The sequence below is a fragment of the Capra hircus genome, chromosome 3 (genome assembly GCF_001704415.2).
Source record: "Capra hircus breed San Clemente chromosome 3, ASM170441v1, whole genome shotgun sequence".
NCBI lineage: Eukaryota > Metazoa > Chordata > Mammalia > Artiodactyla > Bovidae > Capra > Capra hircus.
The window spans coordinates 40272386-40292018 of record NC_030810.1 but is presented as its reverse complement, the minus strand read 5'-3'; the positions used below and the strand labels follow the sequence as shown (position 1 = coordinate 40292018).

Sequence of the window (19633 nt, the reverse complement as noted above, 5' to 3'; positions counted from 1 at the left end):
CAACTAAGCTCAGGCGCCACAACTACTGAGCCTGCACGCTGCAACTACCCAGCTTACATGCCCTAGAGCCCGTGCTTAGCCACAAGAGTAGCTACCACAATGAGCAGCCTGCATACCGTAGCCAGAGAGAAGGCCCTGCTCACCACAACTAGAGAAAGCCCGTGTACAGCAGCAAAGACCCAACACAACCAAACATTTTTGTAAAATAAATTAAAAATATTTTTTATTAAAAAAAAAAAAACAAATCCTGATTCTATCCAGACTTTCAGTTACATGGATTTTTGAGTGCTTGCTTGTCAGTACTCCTAACCGCTTTGTTGTTTAACAGTCAACTGCAGATACAAATGGAGGAGGAGACATTAAAATTACAGATACCACAGAAATACAAAGGATCATAAGCAATTATTATCAACAAATACATGCCAACCAACTGGGCAACCTAAGGGGAAAAATGGATAAATTTCCAGAAACATACAAGCTATCAAGACTGAATCAAGAAGAAACAAAATATAAACAGAGCAATAATGAGGAAGGAGTAATCAAATACCCAACAACAATCAAAAGCTCAGGACAAAGTGGTTTCACTGGTGAATTATACCAAAGATTTAAAGAAGAATTAACATCAATCCTTCTGAAACTCTTCCCAAAAACTGAAGAAAAGGAATACCTCCTAACCTATTTTATGAGGCCAGCATTGCTCTCAAACCAAAGCTACACAAAAACATTACAAGAAAAAAAAAAAAACCACAGGCCAATATCCCTGATAAACACAGATACAAAAATCCTCAACACAGTACTAGCAGTCCTAAATGAAATACTGCTGTTACTGCTGTTTCTGCTGCTGCTACTGCTAAGTCGCCTCAGTCATGTCTGACTCTGTGCGACCCCAGAGTCGGCAGCCCACCAAGCTCCCCCGTCCCTGGGATTCTCCAGGCAAGAACACTGGAATGGGTTGCCATTTCCTTCTCCAATGCATGAAAGTGAAAAGTAAAAGTGAAGATGCTCAGTCGTATCCGACTCCTAGCGACCCCATGGACTGCAGCCTACCAGGCTCCTCCGTCCATGGGATTTTCCAGGCAAGAGTACTGGAGTGGGGTGCCATTGCCTTCTCCTAACAACCTGAATTAACAACACATTAAAAGGATTGTACACCATGATCAAGTGGGATTTATCCCTGGGAAGCAAGAATGGTTCAACACAGGCTAATCAATAAATGTGATACACCACATAAACATAATAAAGGATAAAACCATATGACTGTCTTAATAGATACAAAAAATACACTGGACAAAATTCACATCATTTCATGATCAAAACTCTGAACAAATTGGGCATCAGTTTAGTTGCTCAGTCGTGTCTGACTCTTTGTGACCCCATGAATCGCAGCACGCCAGGCCTCCCTGTCCATCACCAACTCCCGGAGTTTACCCAAACCCATGTCCATCAAGTCGGTGATGCCATCCAGCCATCTCATCCTCTGTTGTCCCCTTCTCTCCTGCCCCCAATCCCTCCCAGCATCAGAGTCTTTTCCAATGAGTCAGCTCTTCGCATCAGGTGACCAAAATATTTGCGTTTCAGCTTCAGCATCAGTCCTTTCAATGAACACCCAGGACTGATCTCCTTTAGGATGGACTGGCTGGATCTCCTTGCAGTTCAAGGGACTCTCAAGAGTCTTCTCCAACACAGTTCAAAAGCATCAATTCTTCAGCACTCAGCTTTCCTAACAGTCCAACTCTCACATCCATATGTGACCACTGGAAAAACCATAGCCTTGACTAGAGGGACCTTTGTTGACAAAGTAATGTCTCTGCTTTTGAATATGCTATCTAGGTTGGTCATAACTTTCCTTCCAAGGAGTAAGCATCTTTTAATTTCATGGCTGCAGTGATTTTGGAGCCCCCCAAAATAAAGTCTGACACTGTTTCCACTGTTTCCCCATCTATTTCCCATGAAGTGATGGGACTGGATGCCATGATCTTCGTTTTCTGAATGTTGAGCTTCAAGCCAACTTTTTCACTCTCCTCTTTCACTTTCATCAAGAGGCTTTTTAGTTCCTCTTCACTTTCTGCCATAATGGTGGTGTCATCTGCATATCTGAGGTTATTGATATTTCTCCCGGCAATCTTGATTCCAGCTTGTGCTTCTTCCAGCCCAGCGTTTCTCATGATGTACTCTGCATATAAGTTAAAGAAGCAGGGTGACAATATACAGCCTTGTCGTATTCTTTTTCCTATTCGGAACCAGTCTGTTGTTCCATGTCCAGTTCTAAGTGTTGCTTCCTGACCTGCATACAGGTTGCTCAAGAGGCAGGTCAGGTGGTCTGGTATTCCCATCTCTTGAAGAATTTTCCACAGTTTATTGTGATCCACACAGCCAAAAGCTTTGGCATAGTCAATAAAGCAGAAATAGATGTTTTTCTGGAACTCTCTTGCTTTTTCTATGGTCCAGCAGATGTTGACAATTTGATCTCTGGTTCCTCTACCTTTTCTAAAACCAGCTTGAACATCTGGAAGTTCACAGTTCACGTATTGCTGAAGCCTGGCTTGGAGAATTTTGAGCATTACTTTACTAGCATGTGAGATGAGTGCAATTGTGCAATAGTTTGAGCATTCTTTGGCATTCCCTTTCTTTGGGATTGGAATGAAAACTGACCTTTTCCAGCATAGAGAAATCTATATACCTCAACATAATAAAAGCTATATATAAAGGACAACCTCACAGTTGACATGGTAGCTTTTCCTCTAAGATCAGGAACATGACAAGAATGCCCACTTTTACTCCTTTTAGTCACCACAGTATTAGAAGTCTTAGCCAGAATAATTTTGCAAGAAAAAGGAAATAAAAGGTGTCTAAATAAAAAAGGAAGCAATTAAACCATCTCTGTTGGCATCCATCACATTTCTATCTGCTAACAATGAACTATTCAAAAAGAAATTATGAAAACAATGCTAGTTATAATACCACCAAAAAGAGTAAAATACTTTGGAGTAAATTTAGCCAAGGAGGTGAAAGATCTATATACTGCAAACTATATGACTGATGAAAGAAATTGAAAGTTACACAAATAACTGGAACGATATCTTGGATTTACAGATTTGAAAAATTAATATTGTTAAAATGCCCACACTGCCCAAAGTGATCTACAAATTCAAAGCAATCCCTGTCAAGATTTCAATGGCACTTTTCACAGAAATAGAATAAACAATCCTAAAATTTATGTGGAACTTCAAAAGATTCTGAATAGCCAACACAATCTTGAGGAAAAATTCAAAGCTGGTGGCATCACACTTCCTGGTTCCAAACTATATTACAAAACTACAGTCAACAAAACAGTATGGTACATGCATAAAAACAGACATGCTGATCTATTAAAAAAATAGAGCCCAGAAATAAAGCCAGATATATGTGGTCAACTAACATTTGAAATGGGTGCCAAGAACACACATGGGTAAAGGACACTCTCTTTAATAAATGGTGTTGGGAAATCTGCATGTCAATATGGAAAAAAATGACTCTGGATCCCGATCTTACATAATACACAAAAATGTACTCAAACTGGATTAAAGACTTACAGATAAGAGCTGAATTCATAAAACTACAAGAAAATATAGAGGAAAAGCTACTTGACATTGGTCTTAGTAATCATTTTTTGATATCATTTTATGGTATCAAAGTATAGACAACAAAAGCAGAACTAAGCAAGAGCTAAAAACCTAAACTAGCATACTACAGTCCATGGGGTTGCAGAGTCAGACATGACTTAGTGACTGAACGACAAAAAACTAAAGAGTTTCTCTACAGCAAAGGAAACAACAAGATTAAAAGGCAACGGGAGAACATATTCGCAAACCATACACAGGAACTCAATAGCAAAGAAAAAATAGCCTGATTAAAACACAGCAAAGAATCTGAATGGACATTTTTGCAAAGAAGATATACAGGTGACCAATATGCATATGAAGAGGCTTTTAACATCACTAATCACTGGAGAAATGCAAATTCAAAACCACAATGAAAGACGATGTTGGTGAGGATGTGGAGAAACTGAAACCCTCATGCTTTGAGGGTAGAAATATAAAATGGTACAGCTGCTATGGAAAATAGAATGGCAGTTCCTCAAAAAATTAGAAAATATCTTGATGCTGGGAAAGATTGAAGGCAGGAGGAGAAGGGGATGACAGAGGATGAGATGGCTGGATGGCATCACTGACTCGGACATGAGTTTGAGCAAGCCCTGGGAGTTGGTGATGGACAGGGAAGCTTGGTGTGCTGCAGTCCATGGGGTCACCAAGGATCGGACACAACTGAACGAATGAACTAAACTGATGTTCCATATGATTCCCCTAATTCCACGTCTGGGTAAATACCCCAAAGAACTGAAAACAGACTCAAACAGATACTTATATACTAATGTTCATAGCAGCATTATTCACAAGAGCCTACTGATGTTGAAGCTGAAACTCCAATACTGTGGCCACCTGATGTGAAGATCTGACTCATTTGAAAAGATCCTGATGCTGGGAAAGATTGAAGGTGATAAGAGAAGGGGCAACAGAGGATGCGATGGTTGGATGGCATCACCAACTCAATGGAGATGAGTTTGAGTAGACTCCGGGAGTTGGTGATGGACAGACAGGCCTGGTGTGCTGCAGTCCATGGGGTCGCAGAGAGTCAGACACGACTGAGCGACTGAACTGATCTGAAAGATGGAAACAATTCAAATGTCCATTAATAAATGAATGGATAAACAAAATGTAGTATATAAATACAACGGAATACTAGTCAACCTTTAAAATAAGGAAATTCCAATACAATTCATGCTACAACATGGATGACCACTGAAGAGTAAAGTCGTCATTAAGTCGTGTATCATTCCACTTACACTGGGTACCTAGAATAGTCAAATTCTGAACAGAAAGTAAACAGTGCTTATTGGAGGCTGGAGAGAAGGGAAAATGGGAGAGTTGGTGAATGGGTACAGAGCTGCCGCATGGCATGATGAGAAAGTTCTGGAGATGGATAGTAGCAATAGTTATAAAACAATGTGAATGTACTTAAGGCCACTGATTTGTACACTTAAAATTCAGATCTCACCCCTATCTCTCTGAATCAAATTCTCAGGGCTGAGGAAGACAGAGTCCAACCCTCGACACCTACAGTGGTGATTGTGACGGAAAGACAGAATCAAGAATCACTAATCAACGTAACGCAAAAGATGCAGGTCTAAAACTCTGCATCCAAGTTTAGCCAGCTGTTTAACAAAGTCCAAAATCTTGCTACATAATTAGAAAACATATTCTGAAATTACCTGGTCCAAGCAATCCCCTATTGTCAGGAGAGAAGAATCACTTCTACAACAATATGTACAGGTGTCCACCAGGGTCTGCATAATTGCCTTCAGTGATATGACATTCCTATCTTTGTGAAAGTGTGAACTTTTTCTTTGTTTTAAAACTTCAATTGTTCTGTGTTATATTAAGCCTAAACTGACTTTATTGTTTGTCATACTTATTAGACTAATTCTGCCCACTAAAGAAACATAAAATACTATGTGACTAGACTAGTTTGTGAATTTCTTTTTTTTTTTAACATCAAATAAAATGACAGCTGGTCAACCCTTGCCAAGTTCCATATATCTATCTCCCTCAATTCTTCACCACGGGACTTGTTTTCTAGGCTCTGCCCTACTTCAGCTGTCTACTACCGGATACACTTTCACTTACCCATTATGTGAATCATCTCAAGTCCAGATTTTCTAAAGACCCTAGTGCACAGGTCCCCAGCCTTTGGGATCTAATGCCTGATGCACTGTGGTGGAGCTGATGTAATAACAGAAATGCAGTGCACAACAAATGTAATGCACTCGAATCATCTCAAAACCACCCCCACTCCCCCCCATCCATGGAAAAAACGGTTTCATTAAACCAGTCCCTGGTACCAGGAAGGTTAGGGACTGCTGTCCTAGTGCTTTCCATGCATTAAAAAGTCTGTGCAAAAAGAAACAGAATATTCATATATGAGTTTTATTTAACTTCCCTCAATAACTTAAGCAATTAATCCTGCAAATAAATATTTAAAATTCTTCATTCTATGAAGAACCACCTTAGCTTTCTCAACGGACAATTACAGGTGTTCTATCCATACCTCCTGTCATGACTAGGTGTCATTTTGAGATTTGAATACAGCCAACTACAAGAATTTTTTCCCTCACGTGTCACTTCGAAATCAAACAGTACTTTTTGTTGTTGTTTAGTCGCTCTGTCGTGTCAGACTCTTTGCAACCCCATGGACTGCAGAATGCCAGGCTTCCCTGTGTTTCACCATCTCCTGAAGTTTGCTCAAAATGGTATTTTAAGATACAAATAAAAAATTAAATTAAATGTACTTTATTCTACCTACCAATTATAATATTTACAAATGTCAGTGATTTATGAACCAATAAATTTTGGGTAAGGTCTTCCAGAATTAAAACCAAGATTAGATTCTTTTGAACACACCAGAGATTAATAACTAGTTTTGAAATCTTTCAGATAACTAGAATTTATTCTACTTTAAAATATTAAAATAATACTTACTTAGCTAAAAAATATATATTTTAGAAATAGTGTTGTATTTTAAAGAATGGCATTATCATTTACTAAGAAATTCTTATAAAAAATATTATATAATTGGATAAGTATTAATGGTACTCCTGTGCTTTCCTAAACTATAAAATTTTGAACTTATATTACTTTGTGTTTGAAAATTATGCACATCTCAAGGCTTTTAGAAAAGCAAACATTTACAGGAATAAAGAATTCATATTTAAATATTTTATAATGATAGATTTAAAAAACATTTTATAAACATATTTTATTTACAAACTGGCAAGTAATTAAGCAGAATCCCAAACATCATTTGGCATAACTTATCAAAAGATAGATTTTTGTTTATAATAATAGCTTTTTTTAAGGGTCCAATATTTTCTTCTTTTGAGAAGCAAATGTACACTATGAAAACAGTCAGCATATCATTGACATAGGAATTATGTAGTTTGTAATCCATATTTATATACTTTAAGTATATTATCAACTTCTTTTGAAATACAAAATAGTTCAGATTACTTGATGCTTTATAAATTATACCACCTGTAAAATAACCAAAAAATTAAATACTCTAGAATTATTTAAGATACAATGAAAAAGGAATATATACATATTCCTTGGTAGTATACACACACATGTAGTATACATATATATACTTCATGTATATACATGTGTGCATTTATATGTATGTGTATGCATGCATGCACACACTCACTCGCACACACACACACACACACACACACACACACACACACAGAGTTTTCTTACCCCTGAACTTATCTCCAGGCCTTTTGGCTGACTTTGTTGTTGCTTATGATGTCCTGTGAGCAAGCCTCCAGCAGTAAGGTTTGGAAAGCTCTGAAGATAAGTCTGTGACCCTGAGAAATTTCCTTCTGCCATTCCCACCAGTGCTGGCTGTTTCTCCTGAGTGCTACCATGTCCTGGCCCAGCGTGTCCAGCAATGTGCTGATTTGGAAGGAATGGTAACATGCCCATGCCAGCTGTTATACTTGTTTGAGTTGGAATCAAATTAGATGCTGCTGTGAATCATAAATGCAAAAAGTTTTGGTTAGATGAGGCTTATTCACAATAGTCCTTTTGATTTTGTCAAGTTGTAGGCAAAATGTGCAGAAACCTATTTTTTAATCTATTAGAGAACAGTTAAAATTAAAAGGTGAGGTTAAAGGTTGTAAATTAGCAGCATCCTGTATGGAAAAACAAAAACCTCTAATAGTAATCACGCTTCTCCTATTTCAGCAACTTTCAGTATAATCTCAAGGATACTATACTTTCATTCCAAGTTTTAATTGTACACTTTAAAGCTGACAGCAAAATTTATGTACTTGTTTGCATTTAAGTTATATCAGTGCCTTTAAAAAAAAAAAAAAAAGCCCAGTCATTGTCATTTTCCAGCTTCAATGTTTGAAGGGAATAATTAAATAAGCCTTCAGTAAAGTGGCAACATTCAAAAAGCATGTAATAGTTTTGATTATAGAGCATTGTCATAGGGGCCTCTGAAGGCTCTCCTTAGTTCTGAGTGATGAAAAGGCATAATATATACAAAAGAAATACCCAATTTAGTGAGTCCTGTGTCTACCATTTGAGGGACTATGACTTCTTTGAACTTTGAGTAATAATCTCCCACCTTCTGCTACGAGCTGCATGTTTGTGTCCCCCTTCACCCCAAAATTCATAAGTTGAAATCCTAACCCTTGATATGATGGCAGAAGTATATGGAGCCTTTGGGAAATTATTAGGTCATAAGACATTGGAATTAGTGCCCTTATAAAAGAGAGAGCTAGCTCCATAGAGCTAGCTAGTCCCTTCAGGATGTGAGGATACAATGAGAAAGTGCCATCAGTGAACAAGAAAGTGAGTCCTCACTAGACACAAAATCTGCCAGTACTTTGATCTCAGACTTCCCAGTCATTAAAACTGTAAGAAATAAATTTCTGTTGTTTATAAATCAAATAAATTAATTAAAAATTCTCTGAGAGTCAAAAATTGTTAAAGTTACATTAACCCAATAATTATATTTAGTCAGCTGACTTGTACCAACTCATGAGTCAAATACACTGTCTCCTCGCAGCTCCTGAGTTCAACATCTTTGCATGGGTAACCTGAAATCAGCCTTGGTTGGACTGTTTACAAACAAAAGTCCACAAACACTACAAATCGAGATTTCTTTTTTAAACTCAGAGTTGGTTTTTAAACATCAGCACACCACTGGTTTAAAAAACATCAATATTTGTGAATGGATAAGCACCAAATAAAAGTTTAATACATGAAAGTTTTACATTTTTATTTACAGGGATTAACAAGAAATTCTGAAAGGAACAGAAGTTTTAATAGGAAAACTTTGAATCATTTCATTTTTTAAAAATCTATAGGTCAAAGCTAAATGAAAAGAACTAGTTTTGATAACTATTATAATTAAATCAAAGTTATACTTTAAAAATTCTCTAAACAAATTTCTTACTTTTAGTACTTAATATTTGGAGATAGATTCTTAGTTCTATTTTTGAGCAATATATTTACTTGGATGCTTGTAATTTTCAGTGTTCTTAAAGCAGCAATGCTGAAGCAATTAGCTAATTATTTAACCCAACATAAATAATAAATATCTGCATAAGCTTTTAAGCATACAAAATTTAATTTTTAGGACTCATCACACCATAAAAATTTCTATACCTGACTGTATACTGGTTTAACTTTTGCCCAGTCAATTTCAATAGTCTGAACTGATCATTTAACTATTTTACTTGGCTTCATGTACGAGAGTTTCAACAACTTAAAAAAATCACTCGTGATGGCTTTTCTCTTTTTTTCCCCCTCAGCGTGCTCACTTTGAACAAATTTCAGTGAAACTTCAAACTGAAAATGCCTTTCAAAATCACACTCAAGTAAGAAATCTTGGTATACTACCATGGTGTTATTCTAAAAAGAAAAATAATTGTTCTGTTTAAATCTGTCATATTTTAGAAGTACATAGTACACATTATTTTTTTCTGCTACTATGTTGGAGTTCACATTTTAAAAATTATACAAATAATCAAACTTTAACTTTACAATTACCAGATATTTCTTAATAATCAAACTTTAAATTTATAATTACCAGATATTTCTTAATAAAAGCTAACATTTCTTCATCTAGGCAAAAGTTACATGGATCACTCTGCAATGTGCTGTCAGCCCAGTGGGCAGCATGTCAGTCTCAATGCATCTATGTCTTTGCCTCATGCTTCTATGAATCATCATCAAATATTAAAGCATATCCAACAGAGAAAGTCTTATCTTGGCATAGAAGCAAGTCCATCAACACATAACTTATCAATAGTATTCTAATGTAAAAAATAGAGAAGCCCAGAGGGCTCTTGAAACTTTAAATGATTAAAACAACTCAAATCTGACCTTCCTGTAAATACAAGTGGAACACAGGTACACTATCTTTAAATCTCTAATCTGACTGTTTACTGACGTCTCAGCAAAAACACATCATTTACTTTTATGTGCTTCTCCAAGATGGCCCAGCTCTGTTTTCAATGGAAGCGGTGACCCTATCCCTATGGCAGTCTGAAGTACCATAGCTGGGGGTTCTCCAAGTAAGCCTGGTTTCTGCAAAAGAAAAAAGAATTTTGCTCATGGTAGCAATCTAATAAAAAAAACTATACATGTGAAAATTCATAAACCACCTGACCAACAGCATGATTACAGAAAAGGGGTGAACTCATTTCAAAATAAAAAATTCCATACTTACATTATTAGTATGTATATTCTCAAATTTCATTAGCTGTTGCTGAGCCAGTGGTACATGAGAAAGATTCTGAAGAAATAAATTAGAAGTATTACCCATAAGTGAGCTCTGTGAAAATGACAAAACATTAAATTAGCTTAATTTTGAAGAGGTAATTGTTGTGTAACCCAATTCATTTTAAAGTTAATTCCCCTGTAGATCTGAGCACAAGCAACAGCTTCTTATCCTACTTTCCAATTACAGGCAACACTAATTAATTCTGTCAGTAACATACAAGATGTGACCATGTAGTCATGAAACTAATTCCACATTTCTTCCTTCTTTTCTTTCATCCTTTCTCCCTTTTCCTCACTCCCTTCTGGCCTTGATATCAGTATCTTTCAATCATTTATTTGCTCATTTTATTCATTCAGCAAAAATTTTTTGAGCACTTCTATATGCCAGGCACTGTGCTACATAGAGAGGAAAACAATATGATCTGCCCTCATGGATCTTATAGTCCCCTGAGGAAGGGAGACATTAATTACAAAAATACACAATTAATAATGGTGATGAGTATATGAAGGAAAAATACAAGGAGTGATGAGAACAAAGCGTGGTGGAACTTGATTCAGACTGATAAATTCAAGGAAGGTTTCCCTGAGCAACTAACTCATGCACAGAGATCTGAAGGCTGCAGAGAAATAACTAGGTGAAGTCTGGGGAAATGAGGTGGTGTTGGGATGGGAAAGATTTCAAGCAGGAGGAACAGCAGGAGCTAAGACCTAAGGAGAAGAGAAGAAAGGCCTTCAAGGACCAAGAGCAGTTCATTATAGCTGGGACAGGGACACCTAAGGCATATGAGAGGCAGGGGAAGCCAGTTTAGACAGGCCCTCAAGGCCATATTAAACAGTTTGGTCTTTGTGTTAGTCGCTCAGTTGTGTCTGACCCCACATTGGGGCCTGTTGTGACCCCACGGACTATAGTCCTCCAGGCTCCTCTGTCCATGGGATTCTCCAGCCAAGAATACTGGAGTAGTCGGCCATGCCCTTCTACAGGGGATCTTCCAGACCCAGGGACTGAACCCAGGTCTTCTGAATTATGGGTGGATTCTTTACCATCTGAGCCACCAAGAAAGACTTCCTTCAGTCTTTATTTTAAATATTTGGTCTTTAAAGTAAAATGAGTATTGTCAAACTCTGGACTCTTCTCCCATATCACTTTAAGTGAAAGTGAAAGTGAAGTCGCTCAGTCGTGTCTGACTCTTTGCAACCTCGCGGACTGTAGCCTACCAGGCTCCTCTGTCCATGGGATTTTCCAGGCAATAGTACTGGAGTGGATTGCCATTTCCTTCTCCAGGGGATCTTCCCGACCCAGGGATTGAACCCGGGTCTCCCTCATTGTAGACAGATGCTTAACCATCTGATCCACCATGGAAGTCCTATATCACTTTAAACCTGACTGTAATTAACTGTTTGTTTTCTCTATTTGCTGAAATTCTATAAGAACAAGGACTGTGAATATTTTGTACAATGCTATAGCATAAATGGCTAGCAGAGTTTCTAGTACATGTTGAGTAAATGAATGATTAATGCATAAGGTCCTATGTTAGATTCTAGGAATGAAAAATAAATAATAGGCCTTTCCCTTAAAAAGCTGAGTTTAGCCACCATATGATTCAACAATCCCACTCCTAGACATATACCCTGAGGAAACCAAAACTGAAAAAAACACATGTATCCCAGTGTTGATTGCAGCACTATTTACAATAGCTAGAACATGGATGCAGCCTAGATGTCCACTGACAGATGAATACACAAAGAAACTGTGCTACATATATATATATATGAAATGGGATACTATATAATATATTTATACATACATACATACATATATATATATGTATATATATATATAACGGGATACTACTCAGCCATAAAAAGGAACAACTTTGAGTCAGTTCTGATGAGGTGGATGAACCTAGAGCCTATTATACAGAGTGAAGTAAGTCAGAAACAGAAATATAAATATTGCATACTGATGCCTAAATATGGAATCTAAAAACATGGTACTGATGAATTTATTTGGAGGGCAGCAGTAGAGAAACAGACATAGAGAACAGACCTATGGACCTAGAGGGGAGAGGAGGAGGGAGAGGGTAAGATGTATGGAGAGAGTAACATGGAAACTTACAATACCATATGCAAAGTAGATAGCCAATGGGAATTTGCTGTATGATTCAGGGAAGTCATAGGGCTTTATGACAACCTAGAGGCTGGGATAGGGAGGCAGAAGGGATGGAGGTTCAGGAGGGAGGGGACATGGGTGTCCCTACTGCTGATTCTTGTTAACATATGACAGAAAACCACAAAATTCTGTAAAGCAATTATCCTTTAATTAAAAAAATAAATTTAAAAAAAGTTGGGTTTAGGAACAGACATTCATTTACTCAACCTACAACAACCATCTATTTCATATTAATATTAGGTTTGATTTTTATTTATGCTTCTATATAGATATAGCCTTAAATAGCACCTGAAATTAGTAGGTTGTATTTATCTCCAATATTATGGATATTTACGTACACAAACATTTAAAATACTTATCTGAAAAAGAAAAATATTTTTCACTCATAAAAATTATCTTTATAACACTGATTTTAAAAATTAATTAATTTATTTTAATTGGAGGCTAATTACAATAGTGTAGTGGTTTTTGCCATACATTGACATGAATCAGCCATGGGTGTACACGTGTTTCCCATCCTTAACCCCCCCTCCCCCTTCCCGCCCCTTCCCATCCTTCAGGGTCACCCTGGTGAACCAGCCCTGAGCACCCTGTCTCATGTATAACACAGATTAAGCTTTAAGAATAGAACTATTGTTCATTTATTTCTCTTTCTGTAAGTTTTTGGGTTAAAACCACATAAGACTTGCTTTGAGCTACTGATTTATTTCTAGAAAAATATATCACAAAATACACCTCTTCACTTCTTAATGTCCTACAAATAGGAATCAATAAATATATAAGCTATGATGCTTTGATTACCATATTAAGTTCTGTTTTTATGTAGGTACATTTATTACTAAGAACTTTATTTAAAAACAAAATACTCATTTAATTCCTTGAGAACTTCAAGTGTTAAGAACAAACAAAATATTCATTCCAAGTTTTTAATGTTTCAATACACAATGCTATTTATATACCTGATGTGCTTTATTCAAATGTAAAAATGCAGGGGAGATGGATGGATTCATCAGATGTGGCAAGCTGTGAGGTGTTCCAAGAACTGCTTTAAGAAAATAAAAGCAAAAATTTATCTTTATGATATACATATATGGAATTAAAAATAAACTCCAAAAAGGGTAGATGAATATTACTTAACACACTTAACATATTCACTGGAAGTTCAATGATACACTAATCTTGTCATTGTACAAAAAGTGACAGGTTTCTTTCCTTGTCATTCAACTCTAGAATTTAAAATTCCAGTACCTTCTGTCTCAATGGCAAAACACCAAACCTAGTCTTTCTCTTTAGCACTGAGTGCAAGGAAACTAATTATATCTTTTAATAAATAGAATACTAATTAAACCCATGTTATCCGCTCAGTGTTTCTGTCAGTTTTTTTTTTTTTTTTTTGCATTCTGGCAGAGGGTCAGGATGGGAGGGGAAGGAAAATATACAATCCTGTTGTTAAAGCTTATAATCCAATTGAGGAGAGAACACATTATATTAATAGGTACAGTTAAACAACACTTCATAACAAAAAAGAATACTGTACATAGTTGATAAATAAATGATAAGCATGCTTTTTATCAAGTTTGTCTAAGAGTACAAATACCAGAATATGTACCAGAAGAGACATTTTAAGAATAGACAATATACAGACAAAAAGACTCGAGATAAAAAATATATGAAGCAATTTCATCTAATTATTAGATGTAAGTAGTCATAATATACAATTAATTAGAATTACAGAAGGTCAAGCTTAGAAAGTACTTCAAAAAGCACATAATCCAATGATGAAACATATTTGAAATTTATACATAACATCACTACAAATTCATTTTATGATTTAAAAACTTTGTTTAAAATCTTTGTTACTTATTGAGGCAGATCATTACATCTTTGGAAAACTGACCATTAGAAAGTACTTTCTTTAGAATAAACCAGTTTCCTGATAGGTGATGGGAAAATTAAGATCATCAGAATAAGTTGCTAGTGAAGGAAAATACTGTTTATTAGAAAAGAGGGATAATGATGGTCATTTCATAAATAGAAAGGGATCAAAGGGATGCAGCAATCATGTCTGTGTACCTAACAAAGCTTCAAAATACATAAAACAAAAATTTCTAGAACTGAAAGGAACAGGAGACAAATCCACAGTTATGATAAGAAGTTTCAAAACCTCCTCCCCTCATTTTTCAGTCATTGCATTTTGTTAAAAAACATTAAAAATTTTTTTACAGCTTTTAGTGAATACAGTATTTCCCAGTTCAAAGCAGTAACAACCAGAATTAAAATGCTCTGAAAATGTTCAGTCACACATCTAGCTGCCTTTGCCCTTAGATCTTGGCTAGGTCTCCCATTCAGCCTTTTCCTCCCCTCAATAATTGATAGCATGCTGTTGCTCTTTAGTTGTCCAATCATGTCAAACTCTGCAACCCCATGAACTATAGCCCACCAGGCTCCTCTATCCATGGGATTTCCCAGGCAAAGTATTGGAGTGGGTTGCCATTTCCTTCTCGACGGGATCTTCCCAATCCAGGAATCAAGCCTGGGTAGGGTTTGATCTGTCCATGGGGTCGCAAAGAGTCAGACAAAACTGAGCAACTGAGTGTGCATAATTCATCACGATAACAGACCAAAACTAAAAAGGCCACACTGATGATATCAACAAATGGAGAAAAGCAGTAGATAAATTCCAGAAATTATGATGATAAAATTTCTCAGCAATATAGGAATAAGTTCCCAGCTTGGAAAAAGAAATCTGTAAATTAAAAAATATAGCTAAGATAATGCTTACTAATAAAAGAAATGAATGCTTTCTCTGTAAGGTCAGGAAGAAGGCAAGGATGTCCACTCTCAAAAGTTCAATGCGCACATTTTCCTGAGATTTCTATCAACCGTAGTAAAGCAAGAAAAATAAAAGGTATACATACTGTAAAGGAAGAAGTAAAACTTCTTGTAGATGACATGATAGTCTATACAGAAAATCCTAAGGGCAAAATCTGCTAGAAATAAAAAGCAAGTCTGCATGATACAAGATAAATATACAAAATCAGTTGTACTTGTATATGCTGGCAACAAGCAACAGGAAATCAAAACTTAGAAAGTAAAACTATTTAAAATAGTATCAAGAATATATAAAGAATGTAGCAACAAAAAGAAACACAACTCTGTTTAAAAACAGGCAAAGAACTTGATTAAGCATTTCTCCAAAGACAACATAAAAACAGACAATAAGCACAAGAAAAGATGCTCAACATAGTCATCAGGAAAACTCAGATCAAAACTATGATGAGTTGCCAGTTTATTCCTATTTGGATGGCTAAAATAATAAAAGCAGAAAGTAACAAAAGTCTATGAAGACACGGAGAAATTGGAACCCTCATACACTGCTTTGGAAATGTAAAATGGTGCAGCCCCCTTGGAGACAGCTTGCCAGGTACTCAAGTTTAACAGAGAATAAGCATATGATCCAGCAGTTCTAGCTCTAGGTATATACCTCAAAAGAACTGAAAACAGATGTTCAAATACTTGTTCATGAACATTCATAGACAACACTCTCCATAACAGCCAAAAGGTGAAAACAACTCAAACTGTCCATCAGTGATAGATGAATAAACAAACTGTGGCATATGCATACAGTGGAGTATCATTCAGCCACAAACAGGAATGAACTCATATATATATTACAGCACTCAAAAACATCATGCTACATGAAAGAAGCCAGACACACAGTGACTTCTGTTTGCATGAAACATCCAGAATAAACAAAAGTGTAAAGACAGAAAGCAGATGGGTTGTTGCCAGGACCTAGGCAGAGGGAAAATAGGGCGGTAACTGTTTAATGGGTACGGATTTTATTTTGAGGTCATGAAAATGTTTTTAAAGTTAAGCAGAGTTTGTGATTACACAACACTGTGAATGTACCAAATGTCACTGAACTATTGACTTTAAAATGATTAATTTCATGTTATGTGACATGTGCCTCAAAATTACAATACAAAATAGTATCAAGGAATATGAAACACTAAGGATAAATCTGAAAAAAATGTGTCAGATTTATACCCTGAAAACTACAAAACATTGTTGATAAAACAAAAGAAGACCTAAATAAATGGAGAGATATATTTATGGCAAATTGTTGTCAATTCTGCACAAATCAGCATACAGATTCAACACAATTCCAAATTCCCAACAGACATTTTTCACAGAAATTGATAGCTAATTCTAAAATTTATATGTACATACAAAGGACCTAGGATAGACAAAACAAATAGAAAAATAAAAAGTTGGAGCACTACACTGACTGTTTTCAGGACTTACCATAAAACTATCAAGACAATGCAGTATTGGTATAAATACAGACATTTAGATCAATGGAATAGAATGGGGGTCCAGAGACAGAGCCCTATATATACAGTCAATTGATTTTTGAAAAGAGTGCCAAGAAATTCAATGAAAAAGGATAATCTTTTTTAACAAATTATGCTAGAACAACTGTAAAAAAATATTAACCTGGACCGTTACCTCATATTGTAAATAACAATTAACTTGAAATCATTTATAAACCTAAACTTAAGAGGTAAAATTATAAAACTTCTTGAAGAAAACACAGGAGGACATTTTTGTTATCTCAAATTTGGCAAAGATTTTTTTACACATGACATAAGAAATATCAATTAGAAAATAAAAAAATAATAAACAGGACATTGTCAAAATAAGCAATTTTGTTCTTCAAAAGATATTAAGAAAATAAAAGGACAGCCTACAGAGTGGCTGCAAACCCAAATATATCCAACAAAGGACTTGTATCTAGAATAAAGAACCCTAACAACTTAAGACAAGCAGCTTAATTTTAAAATTTACAAAATATTTCAAAAGATATATTAACTAAGGAGATATAAAGATGATAAATTAGTACATTAAGAGATGTTAAAAACCATTTGTAAAAAGGGATATTCAAATTAAAACTACAATAAGATATAAACCAAACAGAAAGGCTAAAATTAAAGGGTCCGTACGTCAAATGTTGGTGAGGACACTGAGTGAACCACAGCCTTGGACACTGATGGTGAGAATGTAAATTGGGCAGAAAACACATTAGAAAACAGGTGGGGGACTTGCCTGGTGCTCCCATGGTTAAGACTCTACTCGCAGTGCAGAGGGCCCAGGTTCTATCCTGATCAGGGAACCAGGTCCCAAGTGCCACAGCTAAAGACCCTGCATGCTGCAACAAAGACTGGAGATCCCATGTGCCACAGCTAAAGCCCAGTGCAGCCAAATAAAGAAAGGAAAGCAAATGTCCAGAGCAATTTTATCTGTAATGACCCAAACAGGAAATAACCTAATGTTCAACAAATCAACAAAAGTGCACATTGCAGAACAGAATACTGCTCAGCATTACCAAGGAAACAAACTACTGATAACATGAAGCAACATGGATGAATCTCAAAATAATAAGCTGAGGGAAAGAAGTCATACAGTACATACTGTTTGACTCCATTTATATAAATTTCCAGAAAATACAAACTTTAGTGACAGAAAGCAAATCAGTAGTTTCCTGGGGATGAGGAGAAGGGTGGGTTACAAAGAGGCAAAAGGAAAGTTTAGAGTAATGAATATCTTCATTGTTTTGGTTATGATGATCATGGGTCATATAAATGGCAAAGTTTACCAATTTGTACAATTTAAATATGTGCAAATGACTGTGCCTCAATTATACCTCAATAAAGCATGGTGAAAGTGAGAGGAGAGTGAAAAAGGTGGTTTAAAACTGAACATTCAAAAAACTAAGATCATGGCATCTAGTCCTATCACTTCATGGCAAACAGATAGGGAAACAAGGAAACAGTGACAGACTTTATTTTCTTGGGCTCCAAAATCACTGCAGATGGTGACTGCAGCCAAGAAATTAAAAGACACTTGCCCCTTGGAAGAAAAGCTATGACAAACCTAGACAGTGTATAAAAAGCAGAGACATTACTTTGTCAACAAAGGTCCGTCTAGTTTAAGCTATGGTTTTTCCAGTAGTCACGTATGGATGTGAGAGTTGGACTATACCAAGGCTGAGTGCTGAAGAATTGATGCTTTTGAACTGTGATGTTGGAGAAGACTCTTGAGAGTTCCTTGGACTGCAAGGAGATCCAACCAGTCCATCCTAAAGGAAATCAGTCCTGAATATTCACTGGAAGGACTGATGCTAAAGCTGAAGCTCCAAGACTTTGGCCACCTGATGCGAAGAATTGACTAATTAGAAAAGACCCTGATGCTGGGAAAGACTGAAGGCAGGAGGAGAGGGGAATGACAGAGGACGAGATGGTTGGATGGCATCACTGACTCGATGGACGTGAGTTTGAGTAAGCTCCGGGAGTAGGTGATGGACAGGGAAGGCTGGCATGTTGCAGTCCATGGGATCGCAGAGTCGGACACGACTAAGCAACTGAACTGAAAGACACTAAAACTACAATTTAGACTACAAGTTACAATATTTACATTATACTGCATTTTTTTAAGGTAGTTCAAAGGTCTGGATTGAAAAGAAAATATCAGTATGGTTCAAGTAACATAAAGTGGGTGTGGGAGGAAAATCAATCTGATGGTTGTGCACAGATTAGACAGGAAAGAAGGCAGACAAGAAAGGTAGTTAAAAATTTACAGACTAGATCATACATAACTAGGTATGTACAAGTCATGCAGCAGAGAGGTAAAGGAAGGAGTTTAATCAGTAAACAGTATTTAAGTACTTTTTACTCTAAATAGCAGGTCTGTTCTAGGTGCCTGAGAGGAACAAAACAGATAAATCTTTGCCTTTATGGAGCCTTCTCTGTTCTAGTGGAAGAAAAGGCAATAAACAAGTAACTATGCGTCAGTTACATGAAAAAAAAAAAAGATACAATGAGCAAGAAGTAATGCAAGGGTTTAAATACAAATATATCATATAGGCATACTTCAGAGACATCGAAGATTTGGTTCCAGGTCACTCCAATAAAGCGGTTACTGCAGTAAAGTAACTCACATAATTTTTTTTGTTTGTTTCCTGGTACATATAAAAAAGTTATGTTTACACTACATATCGAAAACAATA

The 19633-nt window shown here is 36.2% G+C and overlaps 1 protein-coding gene across 5 annotated transcripts in view; it reads right to left on the bottom strand.

Moving 5' to 3' along the window:
* Positions 1 to 19633, bottom strand: part of RAVER2 (ribonucleoprotein, PTB binding 2) — a 146424-nt gene that overhangs the window by 54850 nt on the left and 71941 nt on the right. The window contains exons 6-9 of one of the 5 annotated variants that reach the window (XM_018045163.1): positions 13524 to 13609; positions 10342 to 10407; positions 10088 to 10199; positions 7353 to 7621 (exon numbers count right to left, since the gene is read on the bottom strand). In XM_018045163.1, the coding sequence (XP_017900652.1) occupies positions 7353 to 7621; positions 10088 to 10199; positions 10342 to 10407; positions 13524 to 13609 (533 nt within the window). Of the gene's footprint in view, positions 1 to 7352; positions 7625 to 10087; positions 10200 to 10341; positions 10447 to 13523; positions 13610 to 19633 lie in introns of all 5 variants that reach the window. The other 4 variants (XM_013962781.2, XM_018045157.1, XM_013962780.2 and 1 more) reach the window with 4 other exon arrangements.